Source organism: Martes martes, assembly GCF_963455335.1.
Source record: "Martes martes genome assembly, chromosome: 10".
NCBI classification, from domain to species: domain Eukaryota; kingdom Metazoa; phylum Chordata; class Mammalia; order Carnivora; family Mustelidae; genus Martes; species Martes martes.
The window spans coordinates 60,614,363-60,633,092 of NC_137898.1; the positions used below are offsets into that span (position 1 = coordinate 60,614,363).

Genomic DNA, 18,730 nt, shown 5'->3' on the forward strand with positions numbered 1-18,730 from the left:
GAAGGAGGGAGACGCAGAAGCAGACAAGATGGCGGCGGCGTCTGCACAGGGAGGGAGGAGTGGTGGTGGCGGAGGCAGTAGTGGGGCCGGCGGTGGTCCCAACTGCGGGACAGGCACTGGCCGCAGCGGCTTGTTGGACAAGGTGAGGAGCCGGTTCTTGGGGACGGACGAGAACTTGGGAGGCCTGGGAGGCGGCGAGCCCACCTTCCCATCCCCGCCCCCCTCTTCTTCTGTGGCTTCTCAGCGGGTAGTCCTCATCTGGCCCACTCTTGGAACCCTACCGGCACTTGTAGGCGGGTGTCTCCATACTTCGCACCCCAGCTCTATCCTCTTCAGGCCTTCTTTTTTTCTTGGTAGTGTGTATGGTCCTTAACGCTAGCCACCACACTTAGGATAATCTATTCCCAATTTCAATGCAGCCGACACTTTTCCTCGACACTTTTCCTTGGGGCCACAGTTGATGTGCCCATTTCACTGACGGGGAAAACAAGCCCGAAGGCATGAACGCAGCTATTTGAAGTCAGCAGTCCCCAAACTCTCCACCACGACCACCACAGTGGGTGCTGCTACAGATTCTAAGTGTTTCTTGACCTTTTGCTTATGGAAGTTTCTAGGCGTTTTATCACGAGAGTCGGAATACTGAATTTACTTGAGTATTTACTTACCTTACTGAGCTGACAGGAACCCTCTTAAGATTTCTTCTTTTCCTTCTCCTTCTTCACCCTCCCTGCTCCCTGCTCTTTTTACTCCTCTGCCTGCAACCAAGTGCAGTAAGTGACTCGGATTCTGAGCTTGCTGCCTGCTCTAGGCAGCATGTTTCCCTCTCTGCCCATTCATTTTTTTTTTTTTTTTTTAACTATGGCCCTAGTAGCAGGACTTAAAGGAAAAGAAAAAAGGGAAAACCGTGCTCCCCGGTTGGCCCTTCTTGCCCTTTGCAGAGGATCTTGAAATAAACAGTTGCATGGAGATGTAGGTCCTAGTACTGGTTCTGCCTCTAATTAGCTGTGTGACCTTGAAATATGCTTGTTCTCCCTGTGTCTGTGGGCTCATCTGTAAATGAGGGGCTTAGCCTAAAGTACACTTAGTTCCTTCCAGTTCTCTCTTTGTAGGGCCGTGGGCCAGTTCCAGGAGAAATGTTAAGCATGGGGCCATTAATATAGTAAGTAGGATTTTTTGCTGTAATGGAAAGCAGCTTTCAGACACCCTTGTGCCTAACGCATGATAGGGCCTAAGAAACAAATATGTGATCATATTGAGGGGTTCAGATCCAGATCTTTGTGCTTCTGTTTTTGGGTGTCACTGGTTTTGAATCATATGGTTCTCACACTCTTTAACCATTTTTAAGAGGAACGAGTTCTGGGGATTGGAATGGTTAAGTTGCTCCAAGACATGTGAGAGTTTTGGTAATTGATGTTTATTTTCATACATAAACCCTGCCTTTCTGCTGGTGAGCATCTCACAGCCTTTGCTCATCCTGTCCCATTGACTGTTCTTGCTGTTCTCTCCGTTTGGATCATTACCAGCAAACATTTATCGGGGGCATTTTTACTGAAGAGTATATGGTATCATTACATTATTGAAAGAACCTGGATCTGAGGATCATAAGATACAGGCTTTGCTACTTTCAAACTGTATGAAGACTGGCAAGTCAGTTAACCTCACTAAGCTTACCTTCCATCTGAAATCGTATGGTTTTGGGGAGAACCAAATGAGGTCATATACATGAATGATCTCTGTAACACATGTTGCATACACATGCGCAATGGCAGAGGAAAAAAATCAAGAATCCCACTGTCCCAGAGTACTCAGTATAGCTGACTATAGAAAGAGGTACCCCAAATATTAAAAGTATTTGGTGTATTCAGATGTGTGCTTTTTACAGAAATAGAAATGAGAAAGAGAATGATTCCTCAGAACTAATTTATAAGGAGGTGAGGGCCCAGGGGAAGACCTCATGTCTGAGGGTGGACCTGGGACCTTATTTTGGGAGAGAAGGACGGCATACTAGGTGAGAATGCCCTTGAGCAGATGGTGCTTGATGTTTCAGGTAGTGAGTTGACTGGATTGCTCTGTAAGAGATCTGTAGTGACATGACGGTAGAATCAGATTGAAGAGGGCATGGATTGCTTGGAGTAAGAAGCTATTGGGGCTATATAAAGTGGTTTTCAGAAAATTAGTTTGGAGAGGTAGAAATTAAAAGCTTTCGAATAAGACCTTATACCATACTAGTGTGTAGCATTTATTATAAAAAGAAAGACAAGTTTGAATTCTAATATAGCTTGTTAAAATCCACATGGCCTTGGATAGGTTACATGATATTACTGAACTTAAATTTCCTTATGTAAATAATGTGGGTTCCCGTATGTATTATGGGCTTGTTGTAAATATTGTACAATATTGGGTAAGTATTCTTTGTGAACAGCTATAAAAATAGAATGACCAGGCCATGAGAACCCTAACTTGAGTAGCAGCAATAGATAAAAGGCCTTAAAAAAGAGCACTTGACAGAGTTAACCCAGAAGTGAGGGTCATAGAGGATAGAAAATAAGATCTTGTTAGGTGATTTTTCTCGGGAAATTTCATTTCAGCTTTACATCGAGTTGTTCCTCCTCTGAATTCTCTAGCATTTATTGCAAATGGCAATTAAGCTGTCACTTAATATGACATACTGTCTTATATTTTCCTACCAATTTGTATTTGTCCAGTTTCCCCTGAAAGGTCCTTATAGTTCTCTGAGACAATCAACACAGAATAAGTATTTGCTTCATTAAATTAAGCAGGCAAAAAACCCCTCACATCTGCCTCCTCAGTCTTCAGAAACTGCCTTAGAGAATGATGCCTTTAATTATCTGAAAACTGAAGGAAGGTATGGTGGAAGAGAAGATGGAGAAAATGTTATTCTCAGGTGAGCAGGATCTGAATGAAGAGAGAGGCTTTTTGCTCTGCAGGACTGAGAGCCTGTTACCATAATCTCTTTAATTTTATTTGTCTTGATTTTTTGGAGGGTCTTTGTTTCCTGCAGCTGTAATTTCACTTGCCATGAAGAAGTGTAATAAAGAGATGTAAATGTGCTTCACTGTGCTTCTAGCTTTCCCTAAGCAGATGTGAATTTCTGCTCCTATGAAACTGACTTTGAGAACAAAGCAGTTCTAGTTTCCTGATCTTAAAAATAGGTATGCAAATGCAATCTTCCAACTCCTTCACAGAATAACTTAGATCATTGCAGTAAGTTATTTTGCCCAGAATACATCAAAGCATTTTCTTTTACCTAGCAGGCTGTAAAGAAAATTGCTTAATTGTTTTAGCTATTATAATTGACAGGTGGTATTAAACCATGCTTTCCAGAACTATATCCAAGTCTTTTTAACCTTGTACATGGATTTCTGTCTCCTGGCTGGATTTGTTTAGGCTACTAAAATTGTTTGGCTATGAAAATACAGTATTAAACTGTGTTTTTAGAAGCTGTATTCAGACCCTTTTAACTTCATACCTGTTTAACTTCATTTCTGTCTCGTGGCTGGACTGTCATCCTGTTGGTAAAACAGAGGTTTTATATTTTAATAGTTGAGGACGCAGGCTCTGGAGCCAGCCTACCTGCTTGGCTTTGAATCCTGGCTGTGCCGCTTAGCAGATATGTATTCTTAGACAAGTTAATAAATTTTTTGTATCTCGATTTCCTCATCTATAAGTGGGAATAATATTTACCTTAAAATGTGTCTGGCACTATGAGTAGCACATAGTAAGCACTTAACAAAAAATATATGTAGCTACTACTAACTAGCTGGTTACTCTGGTCTTCAGCTTCCTTAGATACATATTTTTTCCTGACATCATATAAAGATATCAGACTCCGATGGGGTTTTAGTTAAAAATACAGATTTCTGGACCTCATCCCAGTCCTGAATCCAATTCTCTGGAGGTGGGACCTGGACAGCTGTATGTTTTTACACATAGCTATTTATTTCTTTCTTTCCTCTACATTTTAACAGTTACTTCCAGGTTGAGAATTATCTTAGATTACTTTTTAAATCCCTTCTGGTTCTAATATATTAAGGGTTTTTTGTTTATTTTTGCTTGGTTTATAACTGTTCTGCTTAATAGTGGTTTCTCTAAAATGTTTATAATGAGATTTTGAAATTCATCTGTTCCAGCATCCTCATTTTATAGACATGTACGCAGTTGAAGAGGGGAAGACGAAGCAACTTGTTCAAGATGAGACATTGAGTTAGTTACAGTTCCAGAACCTGGTTTCCCAGTTTTTAATCCAGTGCTTTTGCCTCTCATACTGGAGCAGGTCCTGTGCTAAATACTGCAGTAGTGGAAAGACCACCTGTTTTGAGGTTGGAAAACCTAGATTCAAGCCTTGGGTTTATCACCCATCAACCATGTGTCCTTAGACAAGTCATGTATCTCCTTTTGGCCTCTTCAGTGGTATCTTAGCTTGCCAGATTCTGATACAATATGCCTGAACCCTAACCCACCCCTGAACAAAGATGAACAGTTTTATGGCATTGCTGTGGTTTGTGTGTGTGTACATGTTTAAGGAAACAAGGTGCTCGCTTTTAAACATTGTTTTGCAAACTTAACTTTAATAACATCTCAAAACTCATTTTTTACTTCATCAAAATTAAAAACTCTTATGTCAAAGGACACTGTTAAGAAAGTGAAAAAATAGTCTATAGACTGAGAAAATATTTGAAAACATATTTCTGATCTGTGTCTAATATCTAGACTGTATAGAGAATCTTACAACCCAATAATAAAAAGACTAACTAAAAAAAAAATTTTTTTTTTAAATAGGCTTTATACCTAGCATAAAGCCCCCAGTGCGGGGGCTTGAATTCAGGACCCTAAGATCAAGACCTGAGCTGAGATCAAGAGTCAGATGCTTAACCAATTGAGTCACCTGGGTACCCCAAGACAAACTAATTTTTAAAAGAATAAAGGATTCGAATGACATTTCTCCATACGAAGATACACAAATGACCAATAGACCCATGAAAAGATGCTCAGCATCATTTGTCATTGGAAAAATGTAAATCAAAACCACAGTGAGATACCACTGGGATGGCTATAATAATAATTTTAAAAAGAAAAGAAAAATAACCATTGTTGGTGAGGATGTGGAGAAATTGGAACCCTCCTACATCTCTGGTGGGAATGTAAAATGATGCAGCCCCCTTGGAAAAACGGTTTATTAGTTCCTCAGAAGGTTAAACGTAGAATTACCATATGACTTAGTGTATTTCACTCTTGGATATAAACATAAGAGAATTGAAAGTGTATATCTATACATAAGAACTTGTACACAAATGATCATAGCAGCATCATTCACAATAACCAAAAGGTAGAAGCAACCCAGGTGCCCAGAAAGTAAATTAGTGGTTGCTGGGGGCAACCAAGGCAATTGGGAATGACTGCTTGTGGTTATGGGGTTTGTTTTTAGGGTGATGAAAATTTTCTAGAATTAATGGTGATGGTTTTACAACTTTGTGAACATAATAAAAACCACTGAGTTACACATTTTTAAATGGTAAGTTTTATGGTGTGTGAATTACATCTCAGTTTAACTCATTCCTTTTTTTCTTCAGAGTGTTTATGGAGTAACCTCTAAAGCTTCAAATTATTATTACTATTTTCTTAACCAGTCATTCACAATTATGTAACAGTGATATCACAGATGTTAACAGTCTCCATCTGCCACATCCCTTTTTAGCTGTTGCCTGCTTCATTTCTCTGCTCTGATCTCTGTTTTGTCAAATTTCAGTAATAGTTTTTTGTATTACTTGAACTTTCAGTAGTATTTGACTCATTGATCACTTCTTTCTTGAATTTTTGTGTGTGTGTGTGTGTGTGTGTGGCTTCTAAGAAGATCATTTGCTTCTGGTTTTCCTCCTCCTTCATTGGCCTATGTCTTTATTGTCACTATTTTGTTTTCTCATGACCTGTAAATATTGGCAAGCCCCTTTCCTCTGTACTCATCCCCAAGAAATACCGGTGTCATGGCTTAAATACAATCTGTAAATTGATGATTTCCATATTTGAACTTTCAACCTGGTCCTGTCCTTTGAACCTCAGGCTTATATGTCCAACCGCCTACTTGCCATGTCCACATGGATATCTAATAGTAGGTATATTAGACTTAAATAGCCAGAACCAATCTACTTACCTCGTTTCTCTGGTGTTGCCACTAATGTTCATGCTCATAATTAACACATGGTAATTATTAACTTCCAGCTTAACTCCAGTGATAAATGTAGCTATTAATAAGCCACTAGTAAGTAATTTTCTTTGCAGTATTTCTTGGTCATTTTTATTAAAAAAATAGGTTGAGGGGCACCTGGGTGGCTCAGTTGGTTGGGTGACTGCCTTCAGCTCGGGTCATGATCCTGGAATCCCAGGATCGAGTCCTGCATCAGACTCCTAACTCTGTGGGGAGTCTGCTTCTCCTTCTGATCTCTTCTGCTCTCATGCTCTCTCTTACTCTCTCTCCCCCAATTAAATAAATAAAATCTTTTTAAAAAATAAATTAATAAAAATAAATTTTAAAAATTTAAAAATAGATTGAAAATTAAGTATGTTACCAAGAGCTATAATCTCTCTTTGAGATATTGTGGTGTTTTTGAGTTGGAATCTAAATTTGGTGATAGTGCCCATTCTTAAGACAGACATTATTTTCTCCCCAGATCGGATATTTTTTTCTTATTTTGAATGTGTGCATATGGCTTTAGGGGTCCATATTTCCAACTCAAATAGTAATCTTACCTTTTGAGTCTAACATCAGTTTTTATAATCTTATTTTGGTTTAGAAAATTCTGAAATATTTCAATATAATTACAGAGTTTAAACGTCTCAGACTCAGCATATACAAATGCATATTTCTCCTTTGTGCATCTATGTGGCTTTTCTTGGAAAATGACATGATGGCTCAGCTATCTAAGCCTGAATTTTTTTTATCCCTTTGCTGCTGCTCTTATTCAGCCCCTGCATCTAAATCGGTCCCCATCTGATGTATTTATCTCCATTGTTACTCTCCTCTAGACCATCTACCAGGTTGCCACTAAAAATGGCTTTAAAAAACAAAACATAAATTTGATTGTGTTGTTCCTCTGTCAGCTTAAAATATTCTCTATTGCTTGTCTCGGAATAAAGTCCAAGCCCCTTAACATAGTAAATAAGACTATCTAGGATATATTCCTCTGTCAAGTGCCTCATCTCCTATTACTTTTCCTCTTTGCAGCTTATATCCCCTTTCTAAACTGGGAGAGACCTTTCAAAGAAGGGAGAGAGAAACTGTGTTAGTTTTTCTTAGAGCTATACTTAAGGCTCTTTCTGAGTCAGAGCAGGGTCCCGTTGGCACTGCTCATCTCTGGTAGCCTTCATCTCTTCAGTTTCAAATTGAATCTTTTGAGTCTTACTGCCCTTTGTCAGCAAAGAAACTTTATGAAGCAATTCACTGAGGTCTTTATCATTGCATAACTTCTGTTTTCACATTCATTAAAATAAGAAAATAGAAGTGTTCATCCTGTTATTTCATACCCAGGGCAGTTTTGTATTACTGGACATGCCTTTAATGACCAAGGATTTTGTCCTTTTTTGCCGCTAAGTCCAGAAGATGCATGGGGAACAGGAAAAGCCTGTAATCCTCAAGTCATTTAACTCAGAAAATGTCTTTCTGCACTATTTACATAAGCTCAAGACCTGGATTGTGTTTAATATTCTTCCAAAGTCCTTAGAAGGTAGAGTTCTTACTACCATATCTGCAGTGACTTGTCTTTGTAGAACTTATTGATATCTGCAGCAGAGACGTGTAACTGAAATGAGTCTCTAACTGAAATGAATCTTTGTCATGTTCTGTGAAAGCTATCGAATGTGTATGTTCTATGAATTGGTCAGCCATCTAGGTCTGGCAACAGGTATGCTGGTCTGATAAAGTGTTTTTCTCTCTTATGTTCGTACTGACAGGGAGGTGATCTCTTTAAAGTAGGACTTTCTGAGCTATATTTTCAGTTAAATTGCAGTTGGTTTTAAACGGAGGGAAATGGAAAATTCAAATCTGTTCTGTGGGTTTCATTTGCATAATCAAGATTAAAATCTTTTAAAGTTTTTTTTATGTTATTATAACATTAAATAGGAATCAGGACACTTTGTATGGCTATCACTTCAGGGATTTGTGTCTTTTTCTTCTGTTTTTTGATGACTAAGAATCCCTTTTCTTATATTTTGTGGGAAGCAGTGTGGAAGTGAGAAAGAGAATGGGTTTTGAAATCATGAAAACTTGGTTGAGTCCTGACTTTACCCCTGCCTTGCTCTCACTTTGTGCAAATCTTTTAAACCCTTAGTGTCATCTGTAAAAGCAGGGTATTAGTCAGTTCGAGCTGCTTTATCAAAAATACCATAGATTGGGTAGTTTAAACAACAGTTATTTCTCATGCTTCTGGAGCCTGAGAAGTCTGAGATCAGGGTGCCTGCATGGCTGGGTTCTGGTAAGGGCCCTTCTACTATTTGTGGACACCCTTCTTGTATCCTCACGTGGTAGGAAGCAGAGCGGAAGCAAGCTCTCCTGCCTTTTTTTTAAGGGCACTAATCCCTCTCCTGAAAGCTCTACCCTCATGACCCAGTTGCTTCCCAAAGGCCCACCTCCTAATAGTATCTACATTGAAATTACAATTTCAACATCTGAACTTCAGGGGAGACATAAATGTTTGTCCATAGCGGATGGCAATTTTTCTTAATAGGCTTTTCATAAAAATTAAACAAGATGGTATATATAAAACATTTAGCTTAATACATAGGACACGTTACGCATTCAGTAAGTTATAGCCACGGTTATACCTCCCTTAAGTTCTCTGGACAAGAACTGAGTGAGATTATTTCAGCCATGTATACGTTTGTTAAGTTTAAACTAAAAGTTAACATTTTAGAAATCTTTTCCTTCTCTTTTTTCTTCATAAGAGTTCAGACATCTTTTTAGTAAGTAGCTCTTGATGCTGTATTACATCCTGATTCTGTATTACATCCCTGATTCTGAGAAAATAAAAATGTTACTGAGGGAGATGTTCTATAAATCCAGCTAACCAGATGCAGTGTGTTAGTCTTACATAATTATTAGCAACAACAGTAGCTAATTTTTAATAAGTACTTGTTGCACACTAGGCATTTTACTGTCTTAAAATTACCATAATTAATCCTCAGACTAATGTGTGAAATAGATATCTCATCTTCATTTTACAGTTGAGCAAACTAAGGCTGTAGAAAGATTAAATTATTTGCCCTGTATCATCCATTAAATGGAGAAGTGAGAAAACACAAGTAGTTGGACTCCAAAGTTGTAGTTTTTAAACCACTGTGTTGTGCTCCTTTACATAATAAGGGCCCACCTTATTGCGTGAAGAAAGAGTGCATTTGCCCACATCTGTTTATAGTGTGTCGGAATTCAGTTAGCTTCTGGCTTGAATTATAGTACATCTTTGAGAGTAATGCCACAAACAGAATCTTCCTTGGGGTTGAGTTCAGAGATGAAGACAAGTTAAAAATAAATTTCTATCATTGAAGAAGGGACAGTTTTATGATGAGCCGTGTATTTGTAACTTAGCCCTAAGTAATTTTGTTGCCTTCTCTAACTGGCTGTGTGACACTTAATATCCCTGAATGCTAGTTTTCTAATTTGAAAGACATTGGTTTCCATATTGAGGATCTGCTTACAGCCTAGCAGTAGTACTGGCAGTTTAATAGTGAATGAGAATTGACCTGCAGAAGGGACATCATCTTGAAATTTTAGGTACACGACATAAAGAACTTTGTGTGAGTTCTTCCAGAAGGGAAAAAGCATTGAATGAAGGATCAGGAATCAGAATGGCTTTAGGAATCCCACAAACTATTGAGACAATGGAATAAAACTTTAAAATTTTTGAAGAGTACTTCTCTTACTTTGGTGTGAGGGTAGAATAAAAAGACATTCTCAGATGTGCAGTCTCAAAATTTAATTCCCATGTGCATTCTTCAAGGAAGCTCCCAGAGGATGTGCTCACAAGATCAAGGGAATAGTAAACCAAGAAAAGAGTAAAACATGGTGTCTAAGAAAAGCAGGTTCAGCCCACGAGAAGGTAAAGGGAAATAGTAAATAGTTAGTAGTAAACGGAAATTCCAGGGTGATAGCTGTACAGCAGGCCTGGAAAGCGGTCCACGCAGGTCAGAGCAGGTCAGGAGGCTCCAAGACCAATCTCTAAAGAGATGAAAATCACAGAATGCTGAATACTTTTGCACATATTAAGAGGGGATTTAAACAATTGCAAGAGAATTCAAAAGTATACTCGTGACAAATACATTGATTAAAAACAACCACCAAAACAACAGTAGCTTTAAGGAAAACAAAAGCTATCAGGAAAGAAAAAGTAATCCAAGTGTACTACATGACTCATCTGTGAATAGCATTTATAATCATAATGTACCGTTTGAATAATGATCTAGCCAAAATTAAGCTATTATAGAAGACCCAATCACCAGTGATCTGCTATGACTGTATTAAAAAGGTGGTGGAGGAGGAGCAGGAAAAATTAATGTGAGTGTGGCAGGGATGAAATGGCTACATTTCCTCTTTTATGGTGAGACGTCCGTAGATTTAATGCCAAAAACTGAAAAATTAAGAAATAACAATTAAATATTTTTTAATAGAGATGAATATATTTTTAAAAATCAGAAGGAGATAAAAGTGGTGTCTCTTTTGGGGAATGGGATTGACAATAGCAATGGTCTTAAAGTCAGTATCTGTGATTGTTAATTAGGCCCAGTATATATGTATCTGTAAATAATATGCAAGCGGGAATGTGAGAAAGAGGAACTGTGTGAAGTTACAGCATCTGCTGTGTCTTAATTGGCAATATGCCTATATCAGGGGTCCCCAAGACTATGTTCAGTGATTTACTAGAAGGACTCAACGGGACTCAGTGTGTAGTTGTACTCATGGGCAAGGTTTATTTCAGCAAAGGAAAAAGATGGATAGGATGGAAGTCTGGGAGAAACCAAGTGCAAGATTCCAAGAGTCTTCTCCCAGTGGAGTCCCATAAGTTGTGCTTAATTCCTCTGGCAGCAGTGTTCTGACAGTACATGTGGAGTGTTGTCTGCCAAGGAAGCTCATTAGAAACCCAGTGCCCAGATTTTTTACTGGGGGCTGGTTTAATATGCACCTTCTGCCTAACTTGTGCCCAAATGCCAGACTCCTAGAAAAAAAAAAAAACTGGTGTTTAGCATAAACCACATTATTTATACAAACGGTTTAAATCACTTAGGGAAAGTGTTTTTATCAGCATAGGAGACTGTTCACCAGCCTTTCTAACTCTCGGGATGGCAGGCCCATGCCTAAATTACCTCTTTTTTGCACAGAGCCTTTCTTCGTAATTTATCCTGTGAGGTCCCACATGAAAGAAGCCCACCTTGGCTGTGCCTTTTTATTACTAAAGGAAAGCAATTTGCACTTATGGTTGAAGAAGATAAGAGTGGGAGAAAAAAGTTTCTAAAATGCCCTGAGTAGCAGTAGAGAGTAAATAGAAGAGTAGCATACATTTTAGTTAATGAGCAGTTTTAAGAATGACAGAAAATAAATCAGAAAAATAAGTGCCTGATGTCCACCCTCCTGCCCTTTTCCCGGAAGTCTCTATACTACAGCAGAGATCCTGTTTCCTCTAAAATAGGCTAAAGGTTTTCTCATGCACCCAAAATGGATTGCCTACTGGTTTGAAATTTTTATGAAATATGGCATTTGTTTACTTGATATAAAAAAATTAAGAGTTGAGCATTATGATCTATAAAAAGTATTTTTATAAAAGGTATAAAGGTATTTTCAGAGTATTTGTAGTACCCTGTCACTTAAACTATGTTCATGTAATTTGCATTTGAGAACATTTTTACTGTATAAAATATTCACATGTTTAAAAATTTAAAAGGCATTCTTTTTAATCAAATAAAATTGAAAGTGGTTTGAAAAAAATAAAAATAAAAAAAGCCATACATTGATAAGTCAGTCCCACCCATGTCCCTCGACCATCTCAGGATACCTGGGTGCACCAGTTTGTTTAACCAGTCCTCTGGAGTTGAGTATTTGAGTTACTTTTTTACTATTAAAAGCACTGCTGCAGTGAGTAGCCTTGTATATTCGTTCATGTGCATGCAGATACGGAAAAATTCCCAGAAGTGGAATCCAAGTGCTAAATTGTCTTAGTATGTATTGTACCATTTTGAATTTCTACCAACAATGTGTGAGACAGTGACTTGATTCTGTACCTCTGTAGATGATGGAAATTGGAAAGGGGTTTGTCCAAAGTCATATAACTGACTGATAATAGGACTTGATTTTTAATTCAAAATATTCTTTCCAACAGACTACACTGGATTTGCTGTTTTCCTATAGTTAAGACATGCTGGTGAAATGCAAAAGTTGTTAGCTGACATTTTGTTAGCGTCTGAAAGTTCATGGATGTAAATTGTCTTAAGTTTTGTGGTCATAGAATGAAAGGATGAACAAGTGGAGCTTTTTTCCTTGTTCTCACATTTGGGTAAAATGAGAATGGAATATGTGAGTTCACACTGTAGTCTCTGTAGCCTAGGTAAATGTTTGGTTTGGGGCTTGTAGATTTAGCTTTCCAGCGTGGATACTGGCAAAATCATATGAGTACCACCTGATTCTAGTGACTTAGTCTCCTTCAACTTCATTTTTAAGTGTTGTCTTTTAGCTGTCCAACATCAGAGGACAAGGAATAAATGTACATATTCTTGAAGATGCTCTTGTTAAGTAAAAATTCAACCAAGTAATTTTTAAAGATCTAATTGGCTTTAATAATAGATTCATGAGGGGCACCTGGGTGGCTCAGCGGGTTAAGCCTCTGCCTTCGGCTCGGGTCATGATCCCGGGGTCCTGGGATCGAGCCCCGCGTCGGGCTCTCTGCTCAGTGGGGAGCCTGCTTCCTCCTCTCTCTCTGCTTGCCTCTCTGCTTACTCGTGATCTCTGTCTCTCAAATAAATAAATAAATTCTTTGAAAAAAAAATGATAGATTCATGAATCGGGCAGCATCCCATCTAGCAGGTAGAGGGAAGCTCCAAAAGGCTACAGAAATGGAAGGATTTTTAAAGCTGGAGAGGGAGTGGAAAAAAGGAAATTATTAGTGAAGAAGCCATTGTTTTAAGGTGAAGGGGCCTATTGGTAAGTTTCCTAGTGCTGACCAGGAATTTCTTCTGTTGACTGGTTAAAGGGCATATTTCTTGGGGGTTAAAACTGCCCTTAGGTTAGGTACTAGGTCGTAGTTTACTGACTTGTGGTCTTAACCTAAGTGACACCATTTTGTGCCTGGGATGGGGGGGAGGCATTTAAACACTCTTAAGGAAGTAGTTCGTTTTACTTTCAGTAAGCTCCTATGCCTCTTGATTCACAACTTTTCTATTTTACAGTGGAAGATTGATGATAAACCTGTAAAAATTGACAAGTGGGATGGATCAGCTGTGAAAAATTCTTTGGATGATTCTGCCAAAAAGGTATTTTATTGAGGTTGGGAGTCTTTTAGTGTATATATAGCTTATGACATGTCTGCAGGATCTTTTTTTCTGAGACTTGGAATGGCTGTAGTTGTTTAAGGAATTGAGCCATAAAGCAGTTTCTGAAATCCTTACAGTAAATGTGGGGAATATGTGTTAAAATGTTAGCTACCTCAAGCTTCTGTCAAATTTAATTTTTGAATTCCAGAAAGCTGGTGATCAATTGTTTTTTAAGGTTACTTGGCCTAGAGCTAAGAGGGTTGAGGGAATATAGGACATTCATTCATGATTGTACATCTCTCTATCTAAAAAGGGAAGAGGGGCACATGGGTGGCTCACTCTGTTAAGCATCTGACTCTTCATTTTGGCTTAGGTCGTGATTTCAGGATTGTGAGATTGAGCCTCACATCAGGCCTCACGTCGGGCTCTGCACTGGGCGTTGAGCCTACTTAAGATTCTCTCTTTCTCTCTGCCCCTATCCCCCTTCTCTCTCTATTTTATTTATTTATTTTTTAAATTGTATTTATTTGACAGAAAGAGTGCACAAGCAGAGGGAGCAGCAGGTGGAGGGAGAGGGAGAAGCAGGGAGCCCGGGACTTGATCCCAGGACCTGGGATCATGACCTGAGCCGAAGGCAGACGCTTAACGACTGAGCCACTCAGGCATCCCCCCTTCTCTCTTTAAAAGAAAAAAGCAGGGGGAACTTTTAGCTTCGTCCCAGGGAAAAAGTTGAGGATTAAAAAAATGATGAGAAGTTGATGAACTTTTTCTCTGGGATCATTGAGAATAGCTTGAGTCTTTTTTTGCTTGAAGTGGTAAAATCCTGATTGGAGAGAGCTGTTGGTAATCATATGATAATATAACTTTTATCATGGAGGTTAAGAATAAAAGCACATACTAGGAAGGAATAAGTCCTGTGAGCTTGATTCCTTGTTCTTTTTACTAGGTACTTCTGGAAAAGTACAAGTATGTGGAGAATTTTGGTCTGATTGACGGTCGCCTCACCATCTGTACCATCTCCTGTTTCTTTGCCATAGTGGCTTTGATTTGGGATTATATGCACCCCTTTCCAGAATCCAAGCCTGTTTTGGCTTTGTGTGTCATATCATATCCTTTATTTATGCTCAGGTTTGTTTTCTAGTGACTGTTTATTAAAATCTCTACTGATAATTCTCCCCACTCCCTACAAAAAAAAAACAAACTTTGATTCTAGGGCCCGCTAGTGTTAGAATTTAACATTATGAGCTATGAGCCTCTGTAACTTTAGTTAGTGATTATCATTGATATTTGAGATTTAATTTGGTTATTTTATCTTTAATTCTGTTTAGTTATTGTAGAGATGATTATAATCCAAGTGTGAGTGCCTAAGAGCAAAACACCCGTTATAGTGAGACCCAGTTCCCATTTCTAGCCTACCACATTCCTTTTAGACCTACTGCTTCAAGAAACTCATTGCAGGATATTAGGGAAGGATCAGATTTTGGAGATTCAGGGTTCCCTGAAGCTGAAGGGCTAGACTGAGAGTTACTGAGCATGAGATAGAAGAGTGGTTTTTGTAACATGGAATTAAATCCTATTCTGGAGCTCAGGAACCTGGGTTTGAAATCCAAGCTGTTTTTTGTGATCTTATGATAATAAGAACTTAACTTACTGGAGACTGTTTGAATGCTGCTGTGTTACAAATAGGGGCAATGCACATTCAGAATTAAAAACATTAAATGAGACATTTTATAATGTTTGGTTATGTAATCTCTCCGATTCTTTCCTTTCCCCTCTCCTTTTACCATATTAGAATCATGTTTGTTACCTATCCACCTTGATTATTTCTCAAAAAGCTGAATACAAAGAACTTCTATGATACTGTTACTATAATTATAAAAATTCCACTTGTTCATAGTAACAGTTTTCTTGTGGTTCCCACCACCTCCTCCCTAAGTCAATCTGGACATACTGAATTTTTCTTTGTAACTTAAAATATATTGGATGTCTTTTCATGTTGGAATATATAAGGCTGCCTTATTAATATCCACACAGTATTTTTGAGTGTCTGTTATGTGCCAGGACTGTACTAATTTAAAACAAATCATTTTGGTAGGCAGTTTACTTTTCTTAACAATGCTGCCACTACCTGAAATATTTCTAAAAAATGTGCTTTGGGGATTTTTCTTCTAGCAAGCCATTTAATAAAGCAGGCCCTGATTAAAAATGGCATTATCCAAATTGATCCCAAATCATAGTCCCAGAATTGGCACCTTCACTCCCTTTGGTAATCAGATAAAACATCCCAGTATGAATTTTTTCACCATTAAGGCAGTTCCAAAGACTATGCTGTAGGTTCTAGAGGCAGTTACCAAAGGAGTTCCAAAAAGTTTAAATTGTGAGGGCAACATTATTACAAATATATGGCTTCCCAAGAGAACTACCATGATGAAATTTCATTTGTTTGGTGTTTAAAGCAAAACATGCATGATCTTGCTATTTTTATAATCATCTTAGTTTTACATATAATGGTAATGACTCTTCTGTGCTAGACACTAAAGATATACACAAACACTTAAGGATGAAAAATGAAATAGCTAAATTTTCAGTGTTTTTATAGCAAGATGGAACTGTCTTCTCCAGGGTTATCATTATGAAAGTTTGCATAGCCCTTGTCAGTTTGTGTTACTTCTTTTGTGTGTGTATGTGTGTTTTCTCCTTAACTTTATCTGAACCTATTTTGTGATGATGGGGATCCTGACGATTTATACCTCATATAAGGAGAAGAGCATCTTTCTTGTGGCCCACAGGAAAGATCCTACAGGAATGGATCCTGATGATATTTGGCAACTGTCCTCCAGTCTCAAAAGGTATGATTATCTTCATAGATCCTTAAATCCTGCTGTTGGATTTTCTTTCAGAGTCGAGTCATTTTCAGCTACAGACAATTTTATGCTTACTCCATGCAGATCATAATGCCGGTCGTGTCAAACTAAGTAAGGGGTATGAATGGTCCAGAAGGTTTTTCCTAGCATTGTACTTCTGAGATTGTATTATCACAGAAGTGCTCTCAGGATAAACTGTGGGAGAAAGAACCTTGGTGGAAGGATGAAGTATAGGTCTCTTTCCCTCTGGCCAATAAACGGACCTAATTAGAATACAAAACTATGAAGGCCAAAGTTGTGAAGTGAGTTGTCATTGAAGAACCCTATTGCTTCTATGTCTTCTGTGATCTTGACTGCAGTCTCTGCAATCAGAAATATTTGCAGCAATGCACTTGGCAACTCAGAGAAGCACATTTCAGTGTTTCTGACCAGCTGTGAGTATAACTTCATGCAGGTGACACCTGAGGTCTTTTTAGGTATCCAGAGCTGGGTTTATCTTCCAGCTCATCTCTAGCTGTATGACTTCCTGTATATCATGGAAACTGTTTGAGCTTTAGTCAAAACTGGGTCAAGAATGACTCCGAAAGTTTTGGGGAAGATGCCAGCTTTTATATATACCAAGTGTAAAAATAGCAAACGTCTGTGGAGCATTAACCATATACTGTGTATTATGCCAAGTGCATTATCTCATTCAAACGTTAGAACAACCCATTTTGTAGATAAGAACACAGACCCAAAGGGTTTACTTAATTCTTCCAGGGTCATAGAGCCCAAAAGTGAAATCTAGCAGGTGTTGCAGCCCACATCTGAGTTCAGACCTCATGCTCTTAGTTCCTATCCTGAAAACACATGGGATAGGTCCTAGCACATAGTACGCTCTTAAATTACAAGTATAGTTAATGCATATACAAAGGTAAGCTTGGCAGCAACACCAAAGAGCTTCTCTCATTACCAGCTTGTGGAGATGCCTTTGAGGAGGAGCAAAATGTGCTTCTGGGGTTCCAGCTGAGTTCTGGCAGGGCTCCCACCTGCCTTTTGACCTCAGAGGTCATAAATCTATATCTTGTGCCAGGCTCCTAAAAATAGAGTTGCAGAATTCTAGACCCTAGCAACAGCTTGATTTCTTTATTTTCATTCATACATTCTGTTTCATTCATATGTGCATTCAAACACACAGTGTATTTTAAAAAAGATTTTATTTATTCATTTGAGAGAGAGCATGAGCTGGGAGAAGGGGCAGAGGGAGAGGGAAAAGCAACTCCCCACTGAGCAGGGAACCTAACATGAGGCTTAATCCCAGGACCCTGGGATTGCGACCTGAGCCAAAGGCAAAACATTCAACCGGCTGAGCCATCGAGGCACCCCTACACAGTGTACTATTTTTTAACAGCCTTATTGAGATACATGTCACATACCATACATACACTTTAAGTATACAGGTCAGTAGTCTAGTGTGTTTACAGATAATGCAGACATCACCACAGCCAACATAGAACATTTTCATCATCTCAAAAAGAAACCTTGTACTCTTAAGCTATCCTCTCCCTATCCACCATCTCCCACCCCATTCCCTTAGTCTTAAAGTCGCCATTGATCTGCTTTCCATCTCTATAGATTCTCTGTTCTGGACATTTCATGTGAATGGAATCCTAGACTATATGGTCTTTTGTGATTGGCTTCCTTGGCTTAACATAATGTTTCCAAGTTTCATTCATGTTATGGCATGTATCAGTATTTATGCCAAATATTCCATTACATGGCTGTACAACATTTTGTTTAGCCATTTATTAGTTGATGGACATTTGAGTCATTTCCACTTTTGGCTGTTGTGAATAATGTTGCTATAAATAATCACATACAAGTTTTTGTGTGGACATATGTTTTCATTTCTCAGGTAATGTCCTAGGAGAAGAATTGCTGGGTCATATGGTAACCCCCTTATTTTTTCCTTAGATTTATTTATTTGAGAAAGGGAGAGAGCACGCATGCACACAAGCAGGGGAAGAGGGGCAGAGACAGAGGGAGAGGGAGAGAGAATGTCAAGCAGACTCAGCCAAGTGTAGAGCCTGATGCAGGGTTCGATCTCACGACCCTGAGATCATGACCTGAGCCAAAATCAAGAGTTGGCTGCTTAACTGACTCAGCCATCTCAGCGCCACATATGGTAACTCTTTTTAATTGTTTGAGCAATTGCCAGACTGTTTTCCAAAACAGCTGCACCATTTTCAGTACCCTAGCAGTATACGAGGATTCTGATTTTTCCTCATTCTTGCTGTTTTTTTACCAGCTGTCGTGTTGTTGTTTCCTGTGGTGAGGAAATATGCCACCCCTGTTCCTTCTGA

General features: G+C 38.6%; 1 protein-coding gene across 1 annotated transcript in view; it reads left to right on the top strand.

Annotated features, from left to right (window-relative positions):
• Window positions 1-18,730, top strand: part of SPCS2 (signal peptidase complex subunit 2) — a 25,485-nt gene continuing 6,755 nt past the window's right edge. The window contains exons 1-4 of the mRNA XM_080815293.1: window positions 1-142; window positions 13,441-13,524; window positions 14,471-14,631; window positions 16,239-16,373. Coding sequence (XP_080671419.1) covers window positions 29-142; window positions 13,441-13,524; window positions 14,471-14,631; window positions 16,239-16,373 — 494 coding nt within the window. The 5' untranslated portion in view covers window positions 1-28. The remainder of the gene's footprint in view (window positions 143-13,440; window positions 13,525-14,470; window positions 14,632-16,238; window positions 16,374-18,730) is intronic.